Source organism: Erpetoichthys calabaricus, chromosome 9 (genome assembly GCF_900747795.2).
Source record: "Erpetoichthys calabaricus chromosome 9, fErpCal1.3, whole genome shotgun sequence".
Classification (NCBI taxonomy): Eukaryota; Metazoa; Chordata; class Cladistia; order Polypteriformes; family Polypteridae; genus Erpetoichthys; species Erpetoichthys calabaricus.
This window is the reverse complement of record NC_041402.2, coordinates 195,330,702-195,356,367: the sequence shown is the minus strand read 5'-3', so window position 1 is coordinate 195,356,367 and position 25,666 is coordinate 195,330,702. Positions and strand designations below refer to the sequence as shown.

General features: G+C 48.7%; 1 protein-coding gene across 2 annotated transcripts in view; it reads left to right on the top strand.

Annotated features, from left to right (window-relative positions):
• Window positions 1–25,666, top strand: part of pnpla7b (patatin-like phospholipase domain containing 7b) — a 57,402-nt gene that overhangs the window by 16,263 nt on the left and 15,473 nt on the right. For both annotated transcript variants that reach the window (XR_007935900.1, XM_028808758.2), the window contains exons 5-27: window positions 4,233–4,327; window positions 4,420–4,560; window positions 4,698–4,857; window positions 4,940–5,020; window positions 8,470–8,598; window positions 8,688–8,768; window positions 8,980–9,121; window positions 9,202–9,285; window positions 9,365–9,465; window positions 13,661–13,816; window positions 14,070–14,147; window positions 14,249–14,454; window positions 14,702–14,833; window positions 14,954–15,077; window positions 15,154–15,267; window positions 15,359–15,434; window positions 15,518–15,667; window positions 19,992–20,055; window positions 20,132–20,300; window positions 20,387–20,569; window positions 20,984–21,102; window positions 21,298–21,454; window positions 24,492–24,608. Coding sequence is in view for 1 of the 2 variants with exons in the window: in XM_028808758.2 (XP_028664591.2) it covers window positions 4,233–4,327; window positions 4,420–4,560; window positions 4,698–4,857; window positions 4,940–5,020; window positions 8,470–8,598; window positions 8,688–8,768; window positions 8,980–9,121; window positions 9,202–9,285; window positions 9,365–9,465; window positions 13,661–13,816; window positions 14,070–14,147; window positions 14,249–14,454; window positions 14,702–14,833; window positions 14,954–15,077; window positions 15,154–15,267; window positions 15,359–15,434; window positions 15,518–15,667; window positions 19,992–20,055; window positions 20,132–20,300; window positions 20,387–20,569; window positions 20,984–21,102; window positions 21,298–21,454; window positions 24,492–24,608 (2,859 nt within the window). In the remaining variant the exon portion in view is untranslated. The remainder of the gene's footprint in view (window positions 1–4,232; window positions 4,328–4,419; window positions 4,561–4,697; window positions 4,858–4,939; window positions 5,021–8,469; window positions 8,599–8,687; window positions 8,769–8,979; window positions 9,122–9,201; window positions 9,286–9,364; window positions 9,466–13,660; window positions 13,817–14,069; window positions 14,148–14,248; window positions 14,455–14,701; window positions 14,834–14,953; window positions 15,078–15,153; window positions 15,268–15,358; window positions 15,435–15,517; window positions 15,668–19,991; window positions 20,056–20,131; window positions 20,301–20,386; window positions 20,570–20,983; window positions 21,103–21,297; window positions 21,455–24,491; window positions 24,609–25,666) is intronic.

Below are 25,666 nucleotides of genomic sequence, written 5' to 3'. Positions count from 1 at the left end.
GCCCTCAGGGTCCCTGTGGAGGCTCAGATCTCGTGAAAGCGCCGGGTTCCTAAAGGCAGTGGCGTCTCGCGTTTGCCTCCGTTTTGATGGATCAGACAGCTTGGCGGAGCATTTCGGAGTGATGCCATCATAGGGACAGACTTTCAGGTCCTCTTGTCATTCAAGTGACAATCCTCTGCTTCAGTTTCAGATTATTTATGCCACTGAACTCATGTTAGCTGCTCACTTGCAGTGTGAACTGTAAATGTTGCTGCCATGCCTGATCAGTATGTTGGATTTCGTGGGCACAAGTGCCAGTTGAAATGAGGGTGGCACTCTGGTAGCCCAGCACCCTCACAGTAAGGGTCCACCTCCCAGGTCTGGCCCTAAGCGTGTGGTGTGTGTGTGTGTGGTGCCCTTGTCCTGGGTTTGTTCCTGCCTTGCACCCTGTGGTACCCGGGATAGGTACTGGCACCGCCCATGACCCCAATCTGGATTAAGTGAGTTAGAAAATGAGATGACAGAAATGACAATACCAGAGTGAGTTCAGTGCAACGTGTGCCTGATGGTTGCTTGTCTTTGTGTGTGTGTGTGTGTGTGTGTGTGTGTGTGAGTGACTGGATGAGAGTGTCCAGGAGTGAATGAGGGGGTGCGCCTCCTAAAGTGTGTGAAGTGGGTTTGTTTGCTCACTGCTCAGTCCTATCCGAGGAGCCCCCTGTTTAAGATGTCTTCTTGGGCTGGCAGAGCACATCCTATGCCTTCAGCAGCCAGCAGGTGGCCCCCCTGCCTCATCGGCGTCTGTGACTTTGGCCTCATTTCCAGAGACCCCCGAGGCGGCGGCACTACATTTTGATAAAGTGCTGAAAGTTGGTTTTGCACCTAGCAGCTCATTACTCAACGTCTCGCTAAAGTAGAGCAGCCGGCTCCTTTGCCGAAGGTCTCGTGCTTCCCCACGGGATCAGGCAGCTTCTGGCATTGCAATCTGTCCGCTCGGCAGAAGAGGGGAAAGAGAAGTGGCAGCCATTCCTCAAATCTCCCTAACTGCCCGTGTGACGGGGTCAACTCTGAACGAACAGCACGAGTACAAGCAGGCCAGCGTGTCGAGCCGCCCCTTCATTTCTCGTTACGCCGTGATGGGCACGGGGATGCACCTCCTCTAGTACCCTCCTAGCCGTCAGGGGTCCTGACTAGGGATCCAGATGTGTGCCATCATGCCCCCTCCACACTCTGCCAGTGGGTCACCCTACCATCACCTGGCCGGCGGTCTCCCTGGTGTAGGACCAGAATGTCCGCTTATTAGGGCAGCAGCCCCCCGGCAGTTTACACCTGTCAGTATTCAAAGATTGGAGCTGCTAAGAATAAACCGATCGTACGGGTGTGTGAAAAAGTAAGTACACCCCGTGAGATGATTTTTTTTCCTTTTTAACATATCAAGATTCGATCTTCATGTAGACAACGTCTTCAGATAAAGCTGATGTGATGTAACAAAAATCAGGTCACAGTTATGTGTTGTAGTCCATTGTATAATTTAAAAAGACATGTGGAAAAGTAAGTGCACCCCTAAGTGTATCACAAACGCCTTGGGTGCAGATGATTAGAAGGGTCTTGTCTAAAGCAGTCCTCTTATTTAAACCTCGGACGCGGAGTTTGGTTTGCTCTTTGTTGCCCGAGTGTGTGTGTTACCTCCATGCTGAGATCAGAAGAGGTCAGTGAGGCCTTCAGAAAGAAGGTTCCAGAGGCCTGTGAGGATAGGACGGGGATTGTGAAAGATCTGGAAATGGGCCATAGAATGTCGATCATCTACAATTGGAGTCGATTTCAAACATCTGCCAACTGGTCCAGGCCATGCCATACCCCAGCACGTTCAGTGCCAGACCAGAACACTGGCATGGTGGCACAGTGGTAGCACTGGTGCCTCGCAGTAAGTGTTCACATCCCATGTGTGTGGAGTCTGCATGTTCTTCCTGTGTCTGTGTGGGCTCCCCTGCCACAGTCCAGTGACATGCAGGTTTGACCCCAGTGTGTGTCACCCAGTGATGGGTTGTTCCTGCTGCTTGCTGGGATCGGCTCCAGCTGCCCTGTGATCCTCCTCTGGATAAGCAGGCTTGAAAGGTGGATGGGTATCGTTACAAATTGGTGTGTGTGACACCAACGGGGGCGTACCCGCCACCCTACCCGACACAGACGGACACATCCATCCATTTTCTAACCCACTGAGTCCGAACACAGGGTCACGGGGGTCTGCTGGAGCCATTCCAAGCCAACACAGGGCGCAAGGCAGGAATCAATCCCAAGCAGGGTGCCAACCCACCGCAGGGGACACACACCAAGCACACATTAGGGCCAATTTAGGATCGCCAATACGCCTAACCAGACACAGGACTTTATTGTTCTTTTTCCTCGTGGGAAACGCCTTCCCCATTTCCCACAAGTATTACACGGTCCCACCAGTGTGATTTAGCACAAGTCCTCTCTTTTCTTCTTCTTCTTCTTCTCTCTCTCTCTCCTCTATTTCTCCCAGTCAAGCTTCATCTTCCTCCTCCTGATTCTTCCTCACCGAGTGGTGTCTGCTGGCCCCTTCTGTAAGGCACCCAGAGGTGCTCCAGGTGTCTGATGACCTACTTCCAGCAGCACTTCTGGGTGTGGTGGAAGAAAGAAATACCCATGAGGCAGTGGGGCCCATGAGCCAATGGGCGCCAACGGACCCCAACAGGGCTGTACCAAACTCCAACTCCCATGGAGGACTTTGACTTGTCATTTGTCTCCTTGCTCCGGGTCACAGACAGGTGAGGGGACATTCTCTGTAAGAATATTCACATAAAGTGCACCATTTATGGCTTACTCAAGAGCGGCAAGTCTTCAGAGCATCCAGCCCCTCCATGTCTTATTATAGGCCTGACGTTTCTACTGTTGACCACCTGGCATGGCGGCCGTGTGTGTCGTCCAGAGTGTTCTCCTAGTGACTTGTCTCTCGTCGTTCCAGAAGGCTTGGGGATCATCCAGGAGTTTCTTTGCTCTTGGATAGCAGAGGTTCCCACCACGAATCTCATTTTCTTCCGTCTCTTTCTTATCATGGAGTTGTGAACGTTGACCTTAGCGGAGGCTGCAGAGGCCTGCCGTTCTGTGGATGTTCTCTTAAGGTCCTCTGTGACTTTTTGTCTGAATCGCTGCTGTGGCCTTGGGGTCGTTTGGACAAGTTCCCTTTTCCACTGAAGATGTGTGGAGTCTCTGAGCTTTACAGATGGCTTTGTCACCCTTTTTTTTCCCCTCTCCTCTTCCCGACTGTCCTTGATTGAGATCTGGTGTTCTTCTGCAAGCCTTATGGTGACCATGTGACTTTTCGTGTTGAGGGTCCAGCATATGGTGACGGGGGCTGGCTGTGTTCAGTCTGGGGAGTTGAAGAATCAGTGAACTTTGGTCATGTGTTGGAGTGAGAAACTAAGGGGGCCATTACCTTTTCACACGGACGACTATACTGGTGTCACGTAACGTGTTTGCGTACCATAAAGAGACAAAGCACAGAGAAGTGTTTTGGGGCACCTCATGTATTACCAGACACAAACAACTTCCGTGTTAAGTGTTGAGTCACTCTTAGTATTCTAAACAGGCTGTCCAAGATGGCGTCATTGCCGGTTCTGAGGCATTCTGGGAGGAACAGGTGGGCAGAACCCAGAAGTGACTTCATCAGTGGAATTGTGTCAATGTTCCTTTCTGCAGAGGGGAGAGGAGAAGAGAAAACTTTATTGCGTAGCGCCACCTCATGTCCTGGAGGAGAATCGCAATACCCATAATCCCTTAAGCACACACTTGTGTCATTGCACACATCATAGTTGCAATTCAGAAATGGTCTTCCATGTTCCTCCTGGCTCCCTTGATCTAATGGTGCATTGTGGCTAAAGATCTGCAACCGTTCATTATGACAAATACACCGAAACCGCAGACGTCAGGCAGGGGGGACACCACTGATGACGAGTCACGAGAGCCAAGTTGTGTTGTTACCGTCCTTACAGGTAACTGCTCCGTTCACAGAGCCCGTTAAGCCCATCTGAGCCCACCAGTATGCGCTTCTCCTCCATAGCCGGTTATTCTAATGCCCACCCTGATTCAGTAATGGCGTCTGGTATTTACGCACAGGTCTATGACGTACGTTAAACGTGTGTTTCGGACAGTGCCCCCCTTAATTAACTGTGTGCCGTCCCCCTCCAGCACGGACCCCAATGGCCGCTCCACATCTCGTTTTCTCTTTTGTTCAGGTGCAGACCTTGTCGGCCACCTCGGGCACCAGTGGCAACAGCGCACCCCGACAGAGGAGCAGGAAGCGGCTCAAGATGTTGTCTCTGGCTGGCAGGTGGGTGGTGCGTGTGCCCGTTCCCCAAAGCTGACTGCCACGTGGGCACTGGCCGAATACTTACGTGTGATATATCATTGTCTCTTTGTCAGGATTTTAAGAATTCGGCGCGAGCCTCCAACCCTCCAGCCTAAGGAGCCCCCCCCGTCACTGCTGGAGGCCGATTTGACGGAGTTTGACGTGAAGAACTCCCACCTGCCCTCCGAAGTGCTGTATATGCTGAAGAACGTGAGGTAAGAGATGGGCATGAACCGGGAGAACAGTGGTAGGGGGGGGACGGTGACGACAAGCTTGACAACAATGATGCCAGGCCTACAGACCGGGGTCCTGTACTGACCCCCCTACCCACGGTGTGTGACCTTCTCCGCAGGGTCCTGGGACATTTTGAAAAGCCGCTTTTCCTGGAACTCTGCAAGCACATGGTGTTTGTGCTCCTCCAGGAGGGAGAGGTTGTGTTCAGACCTGGCGACGCGGACGACAGCATCTACGTGGTGCAGGAGGGCCGGCTGGAGCTGTGCATTCAGGAGAATGTAAGTAGTGACGCAAGGGCTGCTGGGATACGCGGCTCACGAGCAAACTCACTCTTATGTACTCCTGGTTTGTGTCCGGCAGGATGGGACGGAGCCTGTGGTGAAGGATGTGCTGCCGGGGGACAGCGTCCACAGCCTGCTTAGCATTCTGGACATTATTACGGTAAGGACCCCAGACCTTTTTGAGGGCAACCATAAATGTCCTGTACACACACTGAGGTGAAGGATGGCGCCGTAGTCCCGGCCCCCCGCCTGAGATGATGGAGCTTCAGGTGGCCTACCTCGAGATTCTAGAAAGTGGGTCACAGGCTTCAGGAAACGCTCCTGCCAGCTCAGGTGCCTCTACTTTAATTGTGTACTTGTATTCTTGCAACACCTGGGGACGGACGCATCACTGCGCATTGGACCCGAGGGGATGGCCACGGAGAGCAGTGACGCTCTGAAGCGTCTCCTCTGGGGACACGCGCCACCGTCTTTAATCTCGTCCTGCTCTCCTGAGGCAAAGCCTGAACGGGAGCAAGGTGACATCTGTGCAACAGCGCAGGACAAAAGGACGAGCGAGTGACAGCAACCTGAATACTTACACAGAAGGGGAGCAGCACCGGGCCGTCTCCTCGTTTGGCGAAATTAAACACAGTGAGCCGTTTCCCCCATGACAGACTAAAGTTAATGATTTGAGAGAGAGAAAAGAAAAGGCGTTAGGGGACTTGTCACCTCGGGCAAAATCATCGTCTCGTAGGACAAGCTCAGCTGGCCCTCACCAGGACAGTCGTGAGGCCAGACGCCAACTCCCCCAGGCACTCGCTGCTTCACAGATTTAAAGCTGTAGGACTCGTCTCTGTTACGACACACAAGAGGGTTGCCGATTACTGCGTGCGAGACTACGAAGAAAGTGAGGGTCGAAATACCAGGAGGCGACACGAAATCAAGCAGCCGAAACAAAGCTGAAGCTCAAAGCTAGGAAACCAAATATTGCGCTGGGGCCGACTTGAACCAAAGCCCACTAGCACTACAGAGCACGAGGGGTAACGTGAAAGTGCATATTTAAATGCAACTCATGGTCATGTGATCATCACGGAAATAAAGAAAATCAAACTTTTTTTTTTAATTGATTTTATTGTCATCATTCCATACCAATAGATCAATTTTTATAAAAAATGGGATTGAAAACAAATCCACCCCCAGCCCTGAGAAAGAGAGCATGGCCAATGGAGTAAAACGTAAAGCTAATAAAAATAAACTGAGGAGTTTAATAGGCAGATAAAGATAAAAGAAATGGGGAGAGAATCTGCTTCTAAATCAGTGCTTTAAGAGCTTATTCTAAAATATTATTAATGAGATCCTGCCAGGTTTTGAAGAAGTTCTGCACAGACCCTCTACATGAGAATTGGATTTTTTGCCAATTTCAAATAATATAAAACATCGGTGACCCACTGACTTAAAAGAGGAGAGTTAGGATTCTTCCAATTGAGCGAGACGTCTGCGTGCCAATAGTGAAGTAAAGGCAATGACAGTTAGTGTGTCCTCCTTCACTTTAAGCCCCTCTGTGAGCCCACCACACTCAGCTGTTAGTGAGTTAGGAGGGATTGGGACCCCCATGGGGGCTGTCTGAAAGGCACTTAAAAATTTGTGTCCAGAATAATGTTTATTTGGTGCAGGCCCATAACATGTGACCCAGTGAGGCAGGAGCTTGATTGCAGCGTTCGCTGGTTGGATTTCGCCCTGGAAACATTTTGGACAGTTTTAAGTGAGACAGATGTGCTCGATATATCATTTTGAGTTGAGTAATAGTATGCTTTGTGCATATGGAGCTCGAGTGGATTCTCTGCATTGCTACCTTCCACTCCTTTTCTGAGATGTTGAGTGAGAGATCCTTTTCCCATTGTCCTCTTGAATCTTTGAAAGGGAGGGACTGTAAAATAATTTTATATATTGCAGAAATGCTGAATGAGTCCTCGAGACTGAGCAATATTAGAGGGAGGTGAGGAAAATCGGGCAGGTTCTGTTTAACAAAGTTTCTAATTTGAAGATAGTTTTACCCCTCTGCAGTGATTAAAGGGAAGGTGTCCAATCTGATATTGTATGCTTGAGAATTCACTGGGAAGAGCACACTTTTATTCAAATTAATTCTGAGACCAGAGATCTTTTGAGATTCTGTTAGTGCTGTTAGGACTGCAGGTTCAGTATTTTGTGGGTCTGATATATACAGTACCATATCATCTGCATACAGAGAAATCTTCTGTTCAAGTCCTTCTCTGATAATCCCCTTTATCTGATAAGCTTTTCGACAGTGAACTGTCAGTGGCTCAATGGAGATTGCACAAAGTAGTGGTGACAAGGGGCATCCTTGACTGGTACCACGTTCTAGTTTAAAGTAGTCTGAGCAAATGTTGTTAATACAAACTGAAGCTTCTGGATTGGTATACAGTAGTTTGATCCATGCACAAATGTTCGGGCCAAACCCAAATTTCTCTAATGTAGTGAAAAGATAATTCCATTCAATCATATCAAATGCTTTTTCTGCATCCAACGATGATAATATCTCTGGGGTGTTTGACTTTGCTGGTGAATATATTACATTAAACAGGCATCGAAGATTGGAAGATAAGTGTCAGCCGTTATTAAATCCAGTTTGATCTTGTGATATTACCGAAGGCAGTACTTTCTCAATCCTTCTAGCTAGGACTTTGGAGAGTATCTTAACATCGTTATTCAGAAGTGAAATTGGACTATATGATGCACATTGTAATAAGTCTTTATTTTGGTTAGGAAAGATGGTGATTAATGCTTGGTGAAAAGTTTGAGGTCGAATTTGATTGTCTCTAGCTTCTGTAAATGTTGCTAATAAGAGAGGAGCTAGCTGAGTGGAGAATTTCTTATAAAATTCAACAGGGTAGCCATCAGGGCCTGCTGCTTTCCCGCTCTGAAGTGACTTTATAGCATCTAGTAATTCTGATAGCACCAGAGGTTTATCCAATTCCTCTGCAATAAGAGTATCTATTTGTGGTATCTGTAATGCATCCAGAAATGCATTAGATTGTGTGTGTCATCTTTAAACTCAGAATATAAGGATTTATAGTAGTCTCTAAATGTATGCTTTATATTTTTATAAAAATCAAACTCTTGAGGACAAATCCTCAGTCCTGAATAAAGCGTCCAAGTGCAGCCCTGGCTTAAATACGGCCGCACTGATGATGTCATACAGGCTAACATCAGGGACACGCCCCCTGATGACCATCTGTTGCATCCTAGCAACGGGGCCAGAAAAAGTCAGTGTGCTTAAGGAAAACAAAATTCAAATCCAACACGTACAGCGATCTATTTTTGTAAAGCGAATACAAGAATTAACACCAAAACAGATCCAATGTTTAGAATTCTTATATGCAAACACGTAGAAGACTGACCTGAACGTCAATAACAAAAATGATGAAACTCCAGAAAATCTTTAACAGCAAGGAGCTGGGCTCTCACAATATTGCTGTCCCACTGCGTGACACTGAGACAGTCACTCATCCTGCCTGAAATGCCCACGCTGCCAGTCTGCTCTGGTGATGGTGCGCCATGTTAAACAAGGGTTGCTGATTCAGTTGGCCTCCTCCTCCTTTCTTACAGGGTTACCCTGCTCCGTACAAGACGGTCAGCGCACGTGCAGCCGAGTGCTCCACCGTCCTGCGGCTGCCAGCCACCGCCTTCCAGTCCATTTTTGAGAAGTACCCAGAGACGCTGGTCCGTGTCATTCAGGTATGTCACACGGCGTCCTCGTTTTTGTCTGTGTCTTTTATGCCAGGCAGATTTGTGCTGATGGTCTCCGTCTTCCTTGTGACCTGCAGATCATCATGGTGCGTCTTCAGCGTGTCACCTTCCTGGCTCTCCACAACTACCTGGGTCTCACGACGGAACTTTTCAACCCGGTAAGGAAGACATTGACGTGGGGTCTGCTAAGAAACGTTTCTGTTTTGAGGGCAGGGAGGCTCATCACGCAAGTAGAACAAAAGCATTTGTGTTCCCTTGGAGTACCCTGGGGAGTCTTTATTGGTGTGAGTGGGGTCACCCCGGGGCACTTGAGAGCCATGCCAGTCTGTCTCTCTAACACACATGCTACTATATATTGTGCCCATTCAGGAGAGCCAGGCCATTCCTCTTGTCTCAGTGTCCAGCGTGATGGCAGGTGGCAGTCCTGGACGCAGTGCTCGGCGCCACATATCCAGTGCACCCCTAGACGAGGAGGAGTGTGAGGTCGGGCTGGCTGGATCTGGTGACGCAGGTCAGTTCCGATGGGTGGGCATTGCGGTCTCTCGTGGTGTGACGTCGGCTTATGCTGCTGCTGTCTTTGGCGTTTTGCAGAGTCGGTTAGGCAGTTATTGGCGGAGTCTGCCTCGGCCAGTTTTAGGAGAGTCCGCTCCCAGTCCGTGCCATTAGATACTGAAGGTAACTGTGTTGCCCCGATTGGTGTAAGCTGCCCTTGGCCCAGGTGAACCATCAACTCACTTTTTTTCCCATTTTCTAGTGTCTCAGGGTCATGGCAAGACTGACCTCGGCATGGCATACGAGCGTGCGAGAGTGAATGTCACCCTGGAGGAGGCGCCCCCGAGTCCTGTCACTTACAAGGTAAGCCTGCTGGTCTACAGACTGCACGTTTCTGCCTGTCATGCTCAAGTCTCTGTGGTGGCCATGCGCTCCTCTCTGATTTTCTGCCTTTGTTGCTTCCTCATTGAATTCCACCTCCCTGTCGGCCGCTCAATAGCACTCCTGTTCTTGACGTGTGCCGCTCAGTTTTTTCCTTCCCATCAGTTTTCTTGTGATGCACGTTAAGCATCTTATTTTGTCTTCCACATGCAAGCACCACACCTCAAATCAACTCCAGGCCTTTTATCTGCTTAATTGATAAGGACATAATGACGGACTTGTCCACACCTGCCTATGAAATAGCCAAAGAGTCAATTGTCCAATTGCTTTTGAGCCCCTGAAATGAAGGGATTGTGTTCAAAAAATGCTTTAGTTGCCTCACATTTTTATGCAATCGTTTTGTTCACCCCACTGAATTAAAGCTGAAAGTCTGCACTTCAACTGCATCGGAGTTGTTTCATTTAAAATTCATTGTGGTAATGTACAGAACCAAAATTAGAAAAAAGTCATCTCTGTCCAAATATTTATGGACCGAACTGTATATAAGTCACTAAGTCCATGGCAAGCAAGACGCACGCAAGACAGAGCCCCGCCCACCAACTCACAGAGCCCCGCCCACCAACTCTAAGACCATGGGGTACACACGACAGAGCCACACCCACCAACTCTAACCCTCGCTCTCGAGGCACGCAGCACCTCACCAAACTCTGCCTCAGTCGCTTTCGTCTCTGCTACAGTCCACATGCACCTCTGAGCCACGTTGACTTTTCTTTGTTCTTTTCGGTTCCGGCTGCTTTGTCTGTATATAATCCACCAAGTCGCCCGACCATGGGATACGCACGCACGCAAGACAGAGCCCCGCCCATCAACTCTAGCACTTACTGTCACTGGTTGCATTAACAAGCAACCTCTGTGGCGTCACATGCGCATGTACTTACACTGACGACAAATATGACGGCTCTTCCTCATGAACAAGATTTCGCAAAACAGGAAAAATGGAACACCTGCAACATTACCTTCACATTGTTTTCCTTTTATTTCTGGTCCCATTTAACAACTATGTGGCGACATTGACTTCTCAACTGTGACTCCGGAACAACTCAGTACGTGAGCTATATTAAGTGTCACCAACGAAGACTCGCTACACCTTAATGAACAGGTACTGAAACGTATCCCTAATCGACGAAATAACTTTCACCAGTGTTGCCTCCATCGTCACAGATGATCCTGCAGATCAACTTTCATTCCTCGAAGAATTTCTTAGCAGTCTTACTCCCACTGGCATGCCTCTGCATAAACTCAAAATTAAAATGGGTTCAGTCGTCATGCTTCTCAGAAACCTCATGCAAGCAAGAAGTCTCTGTGATGGCACTAGACTGACTGCTACCAGCATTCACCGCAATGTACTGGAGTGTAAAACAATCACAGCTGCTACCTCACAAACTGTCCATATTCCCCGGATTTCCCTGACCCCATCAGATTCAAATTTGCCTTTTACGTTTACACGTAGACAATTTCCTGTTAAATTGGCCTTTACAATGACAATTAATAAGGCACAGGGACACACTTTCAAAACGATATGCCTGTATCTGCCAAACCCAGTTTTCAGTCACGGACAATTGTATGTCGCTCTCTCCAGAGTTCCATCTTTTCATTCACTTACAGTCGTATCCTCAAACCCACCCCATTTGGACAACTGTGTCCTTCAGGAAGTGTTCACCCATCAATAAATAATTATGTGGTGTATGCTACACCACGTGTTGGGTAGTATTAAATAATAAAGAATATGTCGGCCTAACTCTTACATCATAATGCTTAGTATAAAACATCTCCTGTGCTTAGAATACTTTTCTTGTAAGTGTAAATTACCAATTTTAAGAATACAATTTTCTGTACTAGCAGCAATTAAGACTGAATGATTGAATTTCTTAAGTTCACTTAACCTCCTTAACCTTTAAACCGCTGCCACTGGCTATAGTCAGTTGGCAGTGCAGTTTGCCAGCATGCCAGAGCTGATCAGTCCGTGCCATACATTCATTGAGCAGCCAGCTCGTGACCACCGGCGCCCTCTAGTGGATCAGCATGCACTGTCCCTGGGATTCAGCCTGCGAGGTTCAGTGCTGGCCTCTGTGTGCAGCAGTTCAAGTGCAGTTGGCACAGTCGGTGATTTACTGAATTGCATCAATGCCGTCTGTTGCACCTTCTACATATAATAATAGATTGTTGCAGCAGTTGTTTTTATAGTTCATTGGCAGTGTGTAAAATGATCAGTGTTGCAACAACTACACCATTTATTTCTAGAGCACATTTTCATTCAAATGATGAGCTCAAAGTGCTATACAGGATGAAGAAAGAGAAAAAAAAGACAAAATATATAAGAAATCAAATTAGGCAATACTAATTAACATAGAATAAAAGTAAGGTAAGATGTCCAGGGAGGACAGAAAAAACAAAAAATAAATAAATAATAAAATCTGCAGGGGTTTGAGGCCACAAGACCACCCGCCCAGCCCCATCTAGGCATTCTACCCAACATCAATGACCTCGGCCAGTCCTCATGGTATTCAGGGGTCTCATGGAAGAACTTGATGATGACGGTTATGTGGACTTCTGGACTTAAATCCATCAATGTGGGGACATCACGGTGCTTTGATCAGGTGGTGGTGGCACAGATCACCACCACAGAAAACTGGAAAACGGGGTTAGTACGGATTACAGAGCCACCAGGAATAATAATGATAATTAAATGCATATACAGAGTATCAGGATTAAGCTAAAATGCAGCTCTGAGAAAGCCATGTTACAGTAACGTGTTTTCAGCAGTGTGCTCCACCATATCAGCCTGGCGAATTTCTATCGGTAAATTCGTATTTCAGATTTGAGCTGCCTAACCGCATATGGCCGCCCGCCTCACCTCTTCTTTTCAGTTTAGCTCTTGGAATTCTAAGCAGACCCTCATTTGAAGATCTAAGGTTACGATTTGGAGTGTAAGGTGGCAGGCAGGATGGAGCAGATGATTGAAGGCTTTGTAAACCATCAGCAGGATTTTAAAGTCAATTCTAAATGACACGGGTAACCAGTGTAGTGACGCTAAGACTGGGGTGATGTGATCGGATTTTCTTTTCCTAGTTCAGATTCTGTCAGCTCCATTCTGCACTTGTTGCAGTCGATTGATGTCTTTTTTGGGTGGTCCTGAGAGGAGTGCGTTGCAGTAATCTAGCCGACTGAAAACAAATGCGTGAACTCATTTCTCAGCATCTTGTAGTAATTGTTTTTTTTTTCTTGCATACAGCATCACGTGTTCCATTCAAATTTCACTTTTTCTTGGTGAGTTGTGACGTTTCCTTAAAAAGTGCAGCAAAAAAGTATTTGGCGTCCGGGGGGGTTTTGCATTAACCCCCAAGTGTGTGGCAGTTTAAGGGTTAAGCATTCTAACCCTTCCAAATGAAAACATCTCCGATTGCCCCAAAAAGCTGGAGAAGAGGAAAACCGTTAAACCTCTGATCTAAAACAAGACACAGCACTTGAAGATTTGTTAAGGATGATTGAACAGGATCTCAAAAGGAACAAACCATGAAGGTAAACAAATCCAATCCAATTATCCACCTTATCCAAGATCCTGGGGTCAAACCAGAGAGTCCAGACAAGTATAAAAAAAAACAACAAGCCGCCACCATCACCACCCCTGAGGCTTTGGCTTGAGTACTGCTGGCCTGGCACCCCAGCTGCATGACCGGGTGGCCCCGCCTCCTTGGGCTCTACCTACAGGAGTCAGGGCAGATCTCATCAAACACAAAAGCTAACAAAAATCATAAAACCAAACCAAAAGCAGAGTTAGTAACACAGCAACTGAAATGATTTATAAACAACAGCAAAGACGACACAAATAAAGAGTAAACTCCAGCCAGTGTGCCAACTGTGGCGGAGCCCGAACTTCCACTGGCGAGTTTCTTAACCCACACCTCTGAGTTTGAGAACTATAAAACGGGAGCGGTGGTGGTGCTGTCAGTCCAGCCCTTGTTTTTCTCCATCCCTTTCAAGCAATGCGAGTCATTTTTTTTTTTTATTTGAAATGTGGCCAAGTAGGTGGCATGGAGGAGTCGCGTGATTTCTTGTTAATTGGAGCTTATTGTTCATTGAGCTACGGTGACTTGTCTCATTGGTTGTTCTCTCCCAGTCCATCCTGAAGAAGAGTGTGACGATGCATGAGACGCCATCTGCCGTCATCCACTATACCGGGTCGGGGGAGAGCCCCAGTGAGGTGCCCCCGAGCAAAGTCAGTGCCATCTTTGAGGCGGCCAAGAAGGATCTGCTGACACTCATGAAGCTTAATGTAAGTGTTTTGACCAAATTGCAAATGTCTGAAAATGAAGATCCTTGTGGTTCTTGTCCGACATGGGGGGCCGCATTAGGGACATACTCTGAGAGATGCAGCTTCCTGTTGTTGACAAAAAATTTTGTGCGTTCTTGTTGGTGGTCCACCACGTGAGGTCCGGAGCTGTCAGTCTCTGCTCCATCAGTTGTCACCAAGAAATGTTCTGTGAAGTTGAGGGTCACACATTTCTCAAACTCCGTCTTTCTGGCAGGACCCGAGTCTGCTGAATGGCCGGGTGACCCTGCACCAAGTGAAAGCTGGCACTGTGGTTGCACGCCAGGGAGACCAGGTAAGTGTGGTGTGGTGGGATTTTCGCCCATAGTGTGCAACCTCTCTGCCACTCAGGCTGCAACCCGCTACACTCTTGCGTTTCTTTGTGGCCCCCCCAAGGACGTCAGTATCCGTTTTGTCATCTGCGGCCTCCTGCACGTATACCAGAAGATGATCGACCGTGAAGAGGAGACGTGTCTCTTTGTCACACACCCGGGGGAGCTGGTGGGGCAGCTGGCTGTGCTGACCGGAGAGCCGCTCATCTTCACTGTACGTGCCCACCGAGACTGCAGCTTCCTGTCTATAACCAAGGTCCACTTCTATGAGTGAGTAGCTTGGGCACTGCCCCTCGTTCACCTGAGAGTGGGTAACATTCCAGCAGGCCTGAAGGGGTGTAGTGGCTTTTGTCCATGAGGCCTCAGTGAGCTCATCAGGTGCCCATGAAGGTTAAGACCCCTTCATCAGGTTCTGTCGGCCATCAGATTCCTTCCTCTGAGAGATTTTCTGTCTCTGTGAGCTCAGCTGAGGCAGGGTGGTGGTCTGTCTGTCTGATTCTTACGGTTGTGCCCACAGGATAATGCGCCAGGAGCCCAGTGTGGTGCTGAGTGTGGCTCACACGGTGGTGAAGCGAATGTCGTCTTTCGTACGCCAGGTCGATTTTGCCCTTGACTGGATGGCAGTGGAAGCTGGCAGAGCGATTTACAGGTAATCTGACTAAAGGGGGCAATGACACGTGAGCCCGCAGAGGCGATGACGCTGCTCTTTCTTTGGGGGTTGGCATGGCTTTTCATTTGTTCTCCGTTTGTTTTTGGCTGCCGTCCACAGACAAGGTGACAAGGCGGAAAGTACCTACATTGTCCTCAACGGTCGCTTACGCTCGGTCATTTTGAAGGACAATGGGAAAAAAGAGCTGACTGCAGAGTACGGCCGAGGGGACCTTATTGGTGTGGTGAGTCACAGCAGACCTTCTCCAGGGGTCTTAGAGGAGAGGCAGCCACTGACTTGTGCCCGTTTTGTATCTGTAGGTGGAGGCACTCACTCACCAGCCCTGTGCCACCACAGTCCATGCGGTGCGAGACTCGGAGCTGGCTAAACTTCCCGAGGGGGCTCTTAGCTCCATCAAGAGACGGTACCCCCAGGTGACGTGTCAAAAAAAGCCATCTGGAGTTCCCCTACCCTGCTCCCCCTCTGGCTGTCCTAACCTCTGTGCTGTTCTTCTGTCCCACTCAGGTCGTCACCCGCTTAATACACCTGCTGGGTCAGAAGATCCTGGGGAACCTGCAGCAGGTCAGCGGCCCCCTTGCAGGTCAGTCTGCAGCTGGTGCAAGGTTTCAAACCCCCCGTTAGGGTCCGTCTCAGCCTTACCCTTACACCTTTGCTTGTGTGCAGGTCGAGGCCTTGGTCTACACACCCCCAGCAGTAAGTGGGACGCTGGCAATCCGTCCAGTAATCTGTCCACCGTTGCCATCCTTCCGGTGTCTGAAGAAGTGCCCATGACAGCCTTCAGTCTGGAGCTGCAGCATGCCCTGGGAGCGATTGGTGAGTCGGGTACGCCTGGGCAGAGAGCCATGGAGTGGCTTAATGTTAAAGGGGTCAGCCTGCAGGAAGTTGGGCTTAGTGTCACCGATGTATGGAGCGCTCCATGAGGTGTGGGACAAAGAGACTTCTGTCCTTCATTTCCACCTCTGCCCACAGTTTAAAATTACAAATCAAACAATTCAGACATCGTGAATAAAGTGTGCAGTGCAGGCTTTCATTTAAAGGGGCTTTGCATGCGTTTCGGTCCCAAACATTATGGTGGGCTCTGTACGCCCTGTCAGTGGGTCAGAGATTGTTGGGTTTTTGTCGTTCGTGGTGACACATCACAGGTCATCAGCTGTTGTTTTATCAAATCCTCCCTCCTGGACCCCTTATTACATACGGTTAGCCTGACGAGGTTGTCCCAAATCCCCCTCCATTGTCCTTGTATGTCTGAACTCGCCAGTCTGTCACAAAGACAAAGTAAACACAGCCGCCCGCGCTTGTGGTCACCGCCAGGGGTGACTGCTGCTGCTGCTGCGGGGGCGGCTAAAAACTTCTCAATGTGACCCCAGGTGACAAGACAGAGCGGCAAAACAAGCAGTTGGGTTTACAGGTTTATTCTGGGAATATCAATCAGTTGAGATAGATGGATTTGTCTCGGTGGGGAAGAATTTAAAATGTGCCAAAAACGGAAGCAGAGCAGTGAGTGTGACTGGCAAAGCCTAGCGAATGTGACCTGATGGGTGGCATCTGGAAGTGCAGGCATCCGATTTGTCTGAATAACCGGGTGGCCCTTCGGCGTAGTGAGCTTACTGGCCTGTGGTCCGGCATGGCCTCTGGGTGAGTGAAATTATCGAGACCCCCCAACCTCACCCCCGGCTTCTCTAGTAGCCTGTCAATAAATTAGAATATCAGCGAAAAGTTCATTTATTTCAGTAATTCAGTTCAAAAAGTGAACCTCCTATATTACTCCATAGATTCACTACACACACAGAGTGAGAAGTTTCAAGTGTTTATTTCTTTTTATTTTGCTGATTATGGCCTACAGGTAATGAAAATTCAAAATTCAGTATCTCAGAAAATTAGAATATTATATAAGACAAATAAAAAAAAAAAGATTTTTAGTACGTAAATGTTGGCCTCCTGAACAGCCTGTCCATGTAGGCACTCAATACTCAGTCGGGGGTCCTTTGGCATGAATGACTGCATCACTGCGGCGTGGCATGGAGACAATCAGCCTGTGGCACTGCTGAGATGTTATGGAAGCCCAGGATGCTTCAACTCATCTGCATTGTTGGCTCTCTCATCTTCATCTTCCTCAAAGATTCTCTGTGGGGTTTAGGTCAGGCGAGTCTGCTGGCCAGTCAAGCACACTGATACACACCACGGTCATTAAACCAGTTCTTGGTACTTTTGGCAGTGTGGGCAGGTGCCAAGTCCCGCTGCAAAACGAAATCAACATCTCCATAAAGCAGAGGTGCGCATGAAGTGCTCTGAAATGGCCGGGTAGACGTCTGGTTGCGCCGACTTTAGACCTGATAAATAAAACACAGTGGAGCAACACCAGCAGGTGACATGGCTCCCCAGGTCACCACACTGGACCTCAAGCCACTTGGATTCTGTGCCTCTCCACTCTTCCTCCAGACTCTTGATTTTCAAATGAAACGCAAAATTGACTTTCATCTGAAAAGAGGACTTTGGACCACCGAGCGACAGTCCAGTAAGCCCAGTTAAGACGCTTCTGACATTGTCTCTGGTTGACACAGGGGGGGGGCTGTGACAGTTGTAGCCCATGTTCCCAATACGTCTGTGTGTGTGTGGTGGGCTCTTGAAGCACTGACTCCAGCTTCAGTCCACTACTTGTCAATCCCCCCCCAAATTCTTCACAATCCCCACAAGGCTGTGCTTAGCCCTGTTGCTTGTGCCCCTTTTTCTGCCACTCGACTTCCCATTAATCTGCTTGGACACAGCACTCTGTGGACAGCCAGTGTCTTTAGCAGTGACCTGTAGTGGCTGAGGGTCTCAATGACAGTCTTCTGGACAACTGGATTGTGTGGCCTACTGAAGCAGACTGAGACCCCATTTCAAGGCTCGGGACCCCTTTGCAGGTGTTTTGGGTTTATTAGCTGAGTGCAGTGGGACACCAGGAGTCTACAATATGGAATTTGGTCACAATATTCTAATGGTCTGAGATACTGAATTTTGAGTTTATTACCTGTATGCCAAAATCAGCAAAATAAAAAGAAATGAACGCTTGAAATATCTCACTCTGTGGGTAATGAATCTATCACTTTTTGAATTGAATTACCGAAATAAATTAACTTTTCGCTGATATTTTCGTTTATTGAGATGCGCCTGTATGCCATTCTTGTGCTTCCTTGGCACGCCTCTTGAGCTAAATGGCTGCTGTAGTGTAAAGGCCGACTCGCCGCTCTCTGACCAGACCGTTAAAGCACAAGTCATGTTTTTGAAGCGTCTTCACTGCACTGCAGGCCGGCCAGACGTGTTTCTTGTCCTTGCGTGTTTACGGCCCGCATGTAGAGTTCTTCGTTTATTCTGCTGCTGATCTCAAGTACAACTAACGTAAGAAGATCTGACCCATAATGCACTGAGCAGTACAGGTTACAAGAATTTATTTTTTAATAGCACTTTGGTTAAATTAGAAATCAAATCAAATGTTTAAATGTCGACCCTTAAGAGTCTTCAAGTTGTCCTCATAAGGCGTGGAAATCCCTCCTCTATCATTTATTAAAAGGACTGCAAACTTCTCCAAGCTCTGAGTGAAACAAATAATAAATCTGTAATCCACACGTTTGTTTAAACTTTCAAAGCGGCACACGGCGCCCACTTTAGGACGTTAGACGCCACAGGGCTTGAACTTTTCAGGCAGCACTCCACATTCCCAGTCTATTTCGATATTCACTGCCAGTTCCGTCGTTTTAGTAGTGTAGCATCCTCGTGGGTTTTGTTTTGGATGCGGTTTAGCCAATCATGTAAGAGTATTCCTGCGATTACCAATGGCATGTGAGCAGGGCAGCCGGTTAACCAATCATGAGTGAGCTGCTTTCTGGGCAGGGTGTGTGCTTGGAGAAGGACCTGAGAGTCGCAGTGGAAGGTCAAAGTCAAAGTGAACTTTATTGTCATCTCAACCATATACAGTGCATCCAGAAAGTATTCCCAGTGCTTCATCACTTTTTCCACATTTTGTTATGTTACAGCCTTATTCCAAAATGGATTCAATTCATTTTTTTCCTCAGAATTCTACACACAACACCCCATAATGACAACGTGAAAAAAGTTTACTTGAGATTTTTGCAAATTTATTAAAAATAATAACATTGAGAAATCCCATCCCCCCTCTATACTTGACATAGGTTACCAAAATTGATGGTTGTGGTTCAAAATAGACAAGGCCTTGACAGGCTTCAGTCCAAAATAAAGAACCAGGCAGACATGGCGGTTTTAAAGTCAGGCATGGGAAGTGACGTCATCAGGGCAGGAATTGGAAGTGACGTCCTTGAGTTCAGGCGACATTTCCTGTGGTTGGTCTGCCGGTGAAAAAGAGAGGAAGGATCAGAGCACTCTGCCACCCCCTGGTCTGGCATGGAGTTGTCCCTGTGTGAGCCCACGAGCTGTCTCCCATCAGCACGTCTGTGACGACACACGCTAGCGAGGCCTCATCTGGGTGCAGTTATGGTCTCCGTGTCACAGAAAGACGCAGCAGTGCCAGAGGAATCCCCCGCAGGGAGAAAGACGACAGATGAAAAGCTTGTGAGGCAGGACCACCCCGTCGTTCCTTTAAAGCAGCCCAAGTACACTTCTGCGGTGCCCCCCGGAGCAATTTTCAGGTTAAGGGCCCAATAGATTATATTTTGTCATTTTTCCTCTAATTTCTCTGTTGTGAAAGTAATTTTGCCTTGACGTTCACGAGACCCCCTCTGCCTGTTTTGCTCATCACTACTTGTTGGTTGGAGATGAGTACCTGAGGGGGTGTTAAGGAGGACTGGCCAGGGTGGGCCTGGTGGGACACGGGAAGGGCAGCCTGCATCCTTGGCATAATATTATAGATTGAGGGCTGGGTGGAGTAGTAGCAGATAGCATAGTGAGGACAAGAAGAAGGGTGGCACAGTGCCTTAGTACCAAAGAGAAGATGGCATCGGGAGAACACTAGCCAGGTGTGCCCAACTGGGCTACAAAGCAGCAGCAGATCGTTCAGGTTCTACCACAGCGGCACAGATCTGTAAGATTTTGCCCCTTTGCTGGCACACTGCCTGCTCATCCGTGGCCCCGTTGGCATTTGGGGATTGGGTGCCTTAAGCTGCTCTTTTATTTCTGTTTTTAGGGCCCACACTGCTGCTCACGAGTGACAGCATTAAGCAGAGCCTTGGCTCAGCAGCCCTCGACAGGTAAGTGGCACGTGGAGGTTTCGGGACTCGGCGCCTCCTACAGGATTCTAATGCCAGCTGTCTTACTCTCGTCCAGTGTGCATGAATACCGCCTGTCCAGCTGGTTAGGACAACAGGAGGACATCCACCGCATCGTCCTCTACCAGTCAGACAGCGGGCTCACGCCGTGGACTCAACGCTGCATCCGCCAGGCAGACTGCATCCTGATCGTCGGGCTTGGGGAACAGGAGCCTTCGGTGGGCGAGGTGAGTGGAGGAGCGGTGGGCCACGTGAGTGGGATCAACCCCACGCTCCGGATTACCCCGTTGTCTTGTTTCTCCGTGTTTGTCAGCTGGAACGCATGCTGGAGAGCACGGCAGTTCGAGCCCAGAAGCAGCTGATCCTGCTGCACCGTGAGGACGGGCCGCCCCCCCACCGCACCGTGGAGTGGCTCAACATGAGGACCTGGTGCTCGGGACACTTGCACTTGTGCTGCCCCCGCCGAGTCTTCTCCAAAAGGAGCCTGCCAAAGCTGGTAAGATGACCGGGGACGCCAAGCTGGCAGAGGGCTAATGGCATTCAGAGCAGAGCTGAAGTGGTCTGTTAGTTCAAAGTCGGGGCAACCCAGCACAACCATTTGTGGCATTGTGACCGAGGGTGTTACATCAGTAGGTGCCCACTTGATACCCACATCTAGTGTGTGGCCCTGTGATAATAGAGTTCCTTGTTAGGTTCTCTCACTTTTAGGGGGTCTCGCACCTAAAGCACTCAGTTGAAACCCCAGCCGAGCTCCTCCGCCTCCATCTGCCCCTCACTGTTGTACCCCAAAGGCGGTGGCGAGACTGGAAGGAGCGGCTCTTGTGCTTGTGTGTATTTAAACTGATAACTTTTTAATAATAATAATTCATTCCATTTATGTGCCGTTTTTCTCTTTGTCTACCCCTGGCAGAGGGAGATGTATCAGCGTGTCTTCCAGAAAGTGCCGGATCGCCACTCGGACTTCTCCAGGCTGGCACGGGTCCTGACAGGAAACGCCATTGCTTTGGTGCTGGGTGGTGGAGGAGCCAGGTGAGCAGACTAATCTGAGCAGGTGGAACATGGGGGGGGGGCTTGACTCATGACAGGTAGGGCATCAGAAGGCAGAGGGTGAGACACCCAGTGGCAAGAAATGAGCCCGGTGCTGGAGGGGTATGCGTTGCCCTCCTTCCTGATGTTTGTCGTGCCATTTTTTAAGTCGCCTTCTCATTTCATCTGCAATTCCAGGGGCTGCTCCCAGGTTGGGATCATCAGGGCCATGATGGAGGCAGGTATCCCAATTGACATGGTGGGGGGCACCTCCATTGGTGCCTTCATGGGTGCCCTTTATACTGAGGAGCGCAGCTTCACCCAGATGAGGATACGAGCGAGGAAGTGGGCTATGGTATGGACGGAGATTTTTAAGGGGGTCGCAGGGTCTGGCTTATGGGGGGTGGGGGGGGGGGGTGTTGAGTATACTGATCTGTAGGAGGCCATTGAGACAGCAGCAGATGGGTGATCTTCCATCAGTTAAGAGTAGAAGTCATATTGTCACAGATGGCCAAAGGTATGTGGACCCCCGCGTGCCACACCCTCATGTCCCTGTTGAACGTCTAATTCCAACAGCTTGGGCGTATTAATATGCAGTTGGCCCCCTTTGCCTCCCCTCTGCTTTCCAGCATGGCTGCACATTTCGCTTCTGCCACAAAAGCTTTAGTGATGTCGGGCACTGATGTTGGTCAATGGTGCCAGGCTCACAGCTGGCTGTCCGGTTCATCCTGAAGGATGTCTGATGGGGTTGAGGGCTGGTGGCGCTCTGTGCAGGCCGCTCAGGTTCTTCCACATCATTTCTGTATGGCGCTCACTTCAGGGCCTCCTCGCCCAACTGTCACAAAGTCAGAAGCCCACAATCCTCCAGAATGTCACTGTGTGCTGCAGCACTGAGACTTCCCTTAAGTGGGATTAAAGGGCATCATGCAACCCCTGGCAAGCTTTGCTCCTTCTCCAGCACACTTTACAGTTGTGCCCTCCTGGCATCCGCCAAACGCAGGTTTGGCCATCAGTGGGACTCGTCACTCCACAGATCTATTTCCACAGCTCCAGAGTCCAATGACAGAATGACAACTGTGCCACACTGGCACCGAAAGCTGCCCATGAAGTCTAGCGAGTCTTGACAGTTAATCATTTTGATGTTTACATACTCGCTAGATCAGCACTTTGCCAAGTTGGCACGGTTGGATGGACTTTATTTTATGCGCGTACTCTCACATGACCGTGACCCCTATAATGGCATCGTCAGATGACCCCCTCATGCTTGCATTTGTGTGCAGCCTCCTAACTGCTGCCTTCTGCCAGTATGCCATGTATAAAGTTTTGTATTTGAACACATTCTTGGTTGTCAGGGTTCCAGAGAGCAGCAATGTGCTGCATGGTGGTCAGACATACACTACATGACCAAAAGTATGTGCCCCCCTTCTAATGCAGCCATTTCGGCCACATCCACTGGTGCATGAAGTCCGGCATACAGCCCTACAGCCTCCATAGACAAACACTGGCAGCCGAAGGGTCCCGCTGAAGACCTCAGAGACTTTAAATGTGGTGCTGTCGTAGAATGCCACCTTTCCAACAAGTGAGTTTGTCAAATGTCTGCCAGGCTTGTGCTGTCATTGTGAAGCAGAGTGACCACAGCTCAGTCACCAAGTGGTCGGCCACACGAGCTCACAGAGTGGGACTGCTGAGTGCTGTTGTGTGTAAAAATCATCTTGTCCTCAGTTGTAAAGTGCCTCTGGAAGCAACGTTGGCACCAGAACCGTTCATTGGGAGCTTCGTGATGCGAATTACCAAGATCGAGCAGCTGCCCACAAGCATAAAATGACCATACAGAGTGCCAGGCGTCAGCTGGAGTGGCCGCCATTGGACTCTGGAGTGATGAATCACAGTTCACTATTCACCTGTATGAAAGGTGAATCAGGGTGTGGCAGATGCCAGGAGACGGCTGCCCACCCGAATGCATAGTGCCAGCTGTAAAGTGTGCCATACTGGGTTGGAGGTTTGGATGAGGCCCATTAAATCCAGTGAAAGGAAATCTCGGTGCTGCAGCATAGAGTGAGTGACATTCTAGAGGACTGAGGGTGCCAACTAAGTGGCAGCAGTTGGCAGAAGGCCCTTTGCTGTCCAGAAATGGAGTGGAGGAGCGCGAATGGCCTGCACTGAGCCCTGACTGACGTCAACCCATCAAACACCTTTGGGATGAATTGTAACATCAACTGTGACCCCCCGGCCCTCCCAGCCAACATCCTTCCCCGACCTCACTAGTGCTTCTTAGGCCAAATGGAATCTCCAAAATTTGATGGACAGAAGAGTGAAGGCTGTGACAGCAGCAGAGAGGGGACCACCTCCATATTAGTGGTGTTGGAATGAGACGCTCAAGAAGCCCACGTGGGTGTGATTTGCAGTAGTCCACATGATGTTGGTCACGCATTGTAAACCAATAGGGGGGCATCCTGTACCCCAAAGCAGGACACAACTGCTTCACACAAATGGCTCATCGTGTAGACACCGACTCACAGGCACTCTACGAGATTCTGCTCTGCCACCGACAGAGTGGTCTTCTGTCTCCAGGTGAGTGTTGTCCTCCACTCCAACTCAACCAGCTAAAAGTCTGCCCCTTGAGATCCCCCTGGCACTTCACAAGTGTAGAGTGGGAGCCTCTTGTGGGTCAGTCAGAGCTCCACATTGACATGTAAGGCCCCCTACAGCGGTCAGGGTTGCCTGCTAAGACTACATATCCCAAGTAAGGGGGACCTGGAATGCAATCCCTCACCGTCCCGACTGGTGAAGATACCACCAACCATCCAGGCTGTGATGCCCCCCCGTTACCGGCTGTTTTTTGGATGTCTGAACTCGTCGTCTGTTCCCTTGTTGCTTTTCCATTCTGCTAGTGGTCGTCTTTCTTTATTGGCAGGGACCCTGGGGGTTGGCGTGACTGGTATGGGCCTCACCCAACTGAGTTGGCGCAGCAGACTCCTTTTGGGGCAGAGTAGTGTGATGTCTCATTCAGATGTGGTGCTGACTTGTCACCGCTTTTCTCCCACGTGTCCTTCTTGTTTGCTAGTCTTTGACCCCGTGCTGCTCCATGTCAGCCATGTGTATTGGCATTCAGACCAAAGCTGACTCATCTTGCCATCCTGTACATGATTCATCTCAAATGTAAGGGTGCTGGTGATGTTGACCACAGCTGTGCGTGGGTTCGGGGTGGGGGTTGATGCTGACTCTGGCGCCTACTTTTGGCCGCTGGTGCCACTTCTGGATACTTTTCCATCTTTCTCATTTTAATCAGGCTGTGCTTCTCCTTTGTTTGTTTAATTTTATCCTGAAGTTACGACTTGCGTAGGTGCGCCCAGCTGAACGGACTCATCCTCTCTCCTCTCCTCCTCCTGCAGGACATGACGTCTGTGTTCCAGAAGGTGCTTGACCTCACCTACCCGGTGACGTCCATGTTCACCGGTGCCTCTTTCAACTCCAGCCTGAGCAACCTCTTCAAGAGCAAACAGATCGAGGTGGGTCACGGCGCCTGCCGCTCTCACTCCACTTCCCATCATGCTTTGGGGGCCCCCGTCACTACAGAATGGCTTAGGACTGGCACCGTGAGCAGGCCGGTCACTTCCATTGCTGACACCCACGGTGGCTCACAGACACCAATCCCCAGTCTGAGAGCAGGACAGGACTGGCCGGTTTGTGATTGGTCACTGACTTCTGTTTTTAGGAGCATTTAAACCCAGTTGCCCATTGGTGGCGTCGACTTTAGGCTTGCCGGTATTTCTGTGTTTTATTTTGTGTCGTTGTTATGAGCAGATTGTTATTTTGGTTACCAAGCTAGTGGGCATCGCCATCTGTGCAGACGTTTGTCACATGAGACCTGCATGGTGTGGCGCACTCCTGTATTGGCAACGTCACAGCCTTCAGTCACTACGGCCTCTTACTTGAGATGATGGCCCACATGCAAAAATCGAGAAAAGGGGTGCAGGCCTCAATGAATTAAAGCCAGTCCAGGGCTCCAGCAAGGCAGCCGAGCCCCCAAAGTGAGAAGGCCCAAAGTGGGGAGCTGGGGCCTTCAAAATGTAAAGTGTCTGTAAATCTCGAGATGAGAGAGGGAAGAAGAACCATTGGAATATAAATAAATATATAAAGGAAGACAAATAAATATGTCTTTATAAATCTATAAAGGAATATTAATAAATATGTATCTATAAATATAAAGAAAGGCATATAAATAAATGCATATCTATAAAGATATAAATAAATATATAAATCTATAAAGGAATATTAATATATATGTATCTATGAATATAAAGAAAGGAATATAAATAAATATATAAAGGAAGACAAATAAATAATGTCTTTATAAATCTATAAAGGAATATTAATAAATATGTATCTATAAATATAAAGAAATATGTATTTATAAATCTTTAAAGGAATACAAATAAATATATATGTATAAATATAAAGAAAGGCATATAAATAAATGCATATCTATAAATATATAAAGAATATGAATAAATATAGAAATCTATAAAGGAATATTAATATATATGTATCTATGAATATAAAGAAA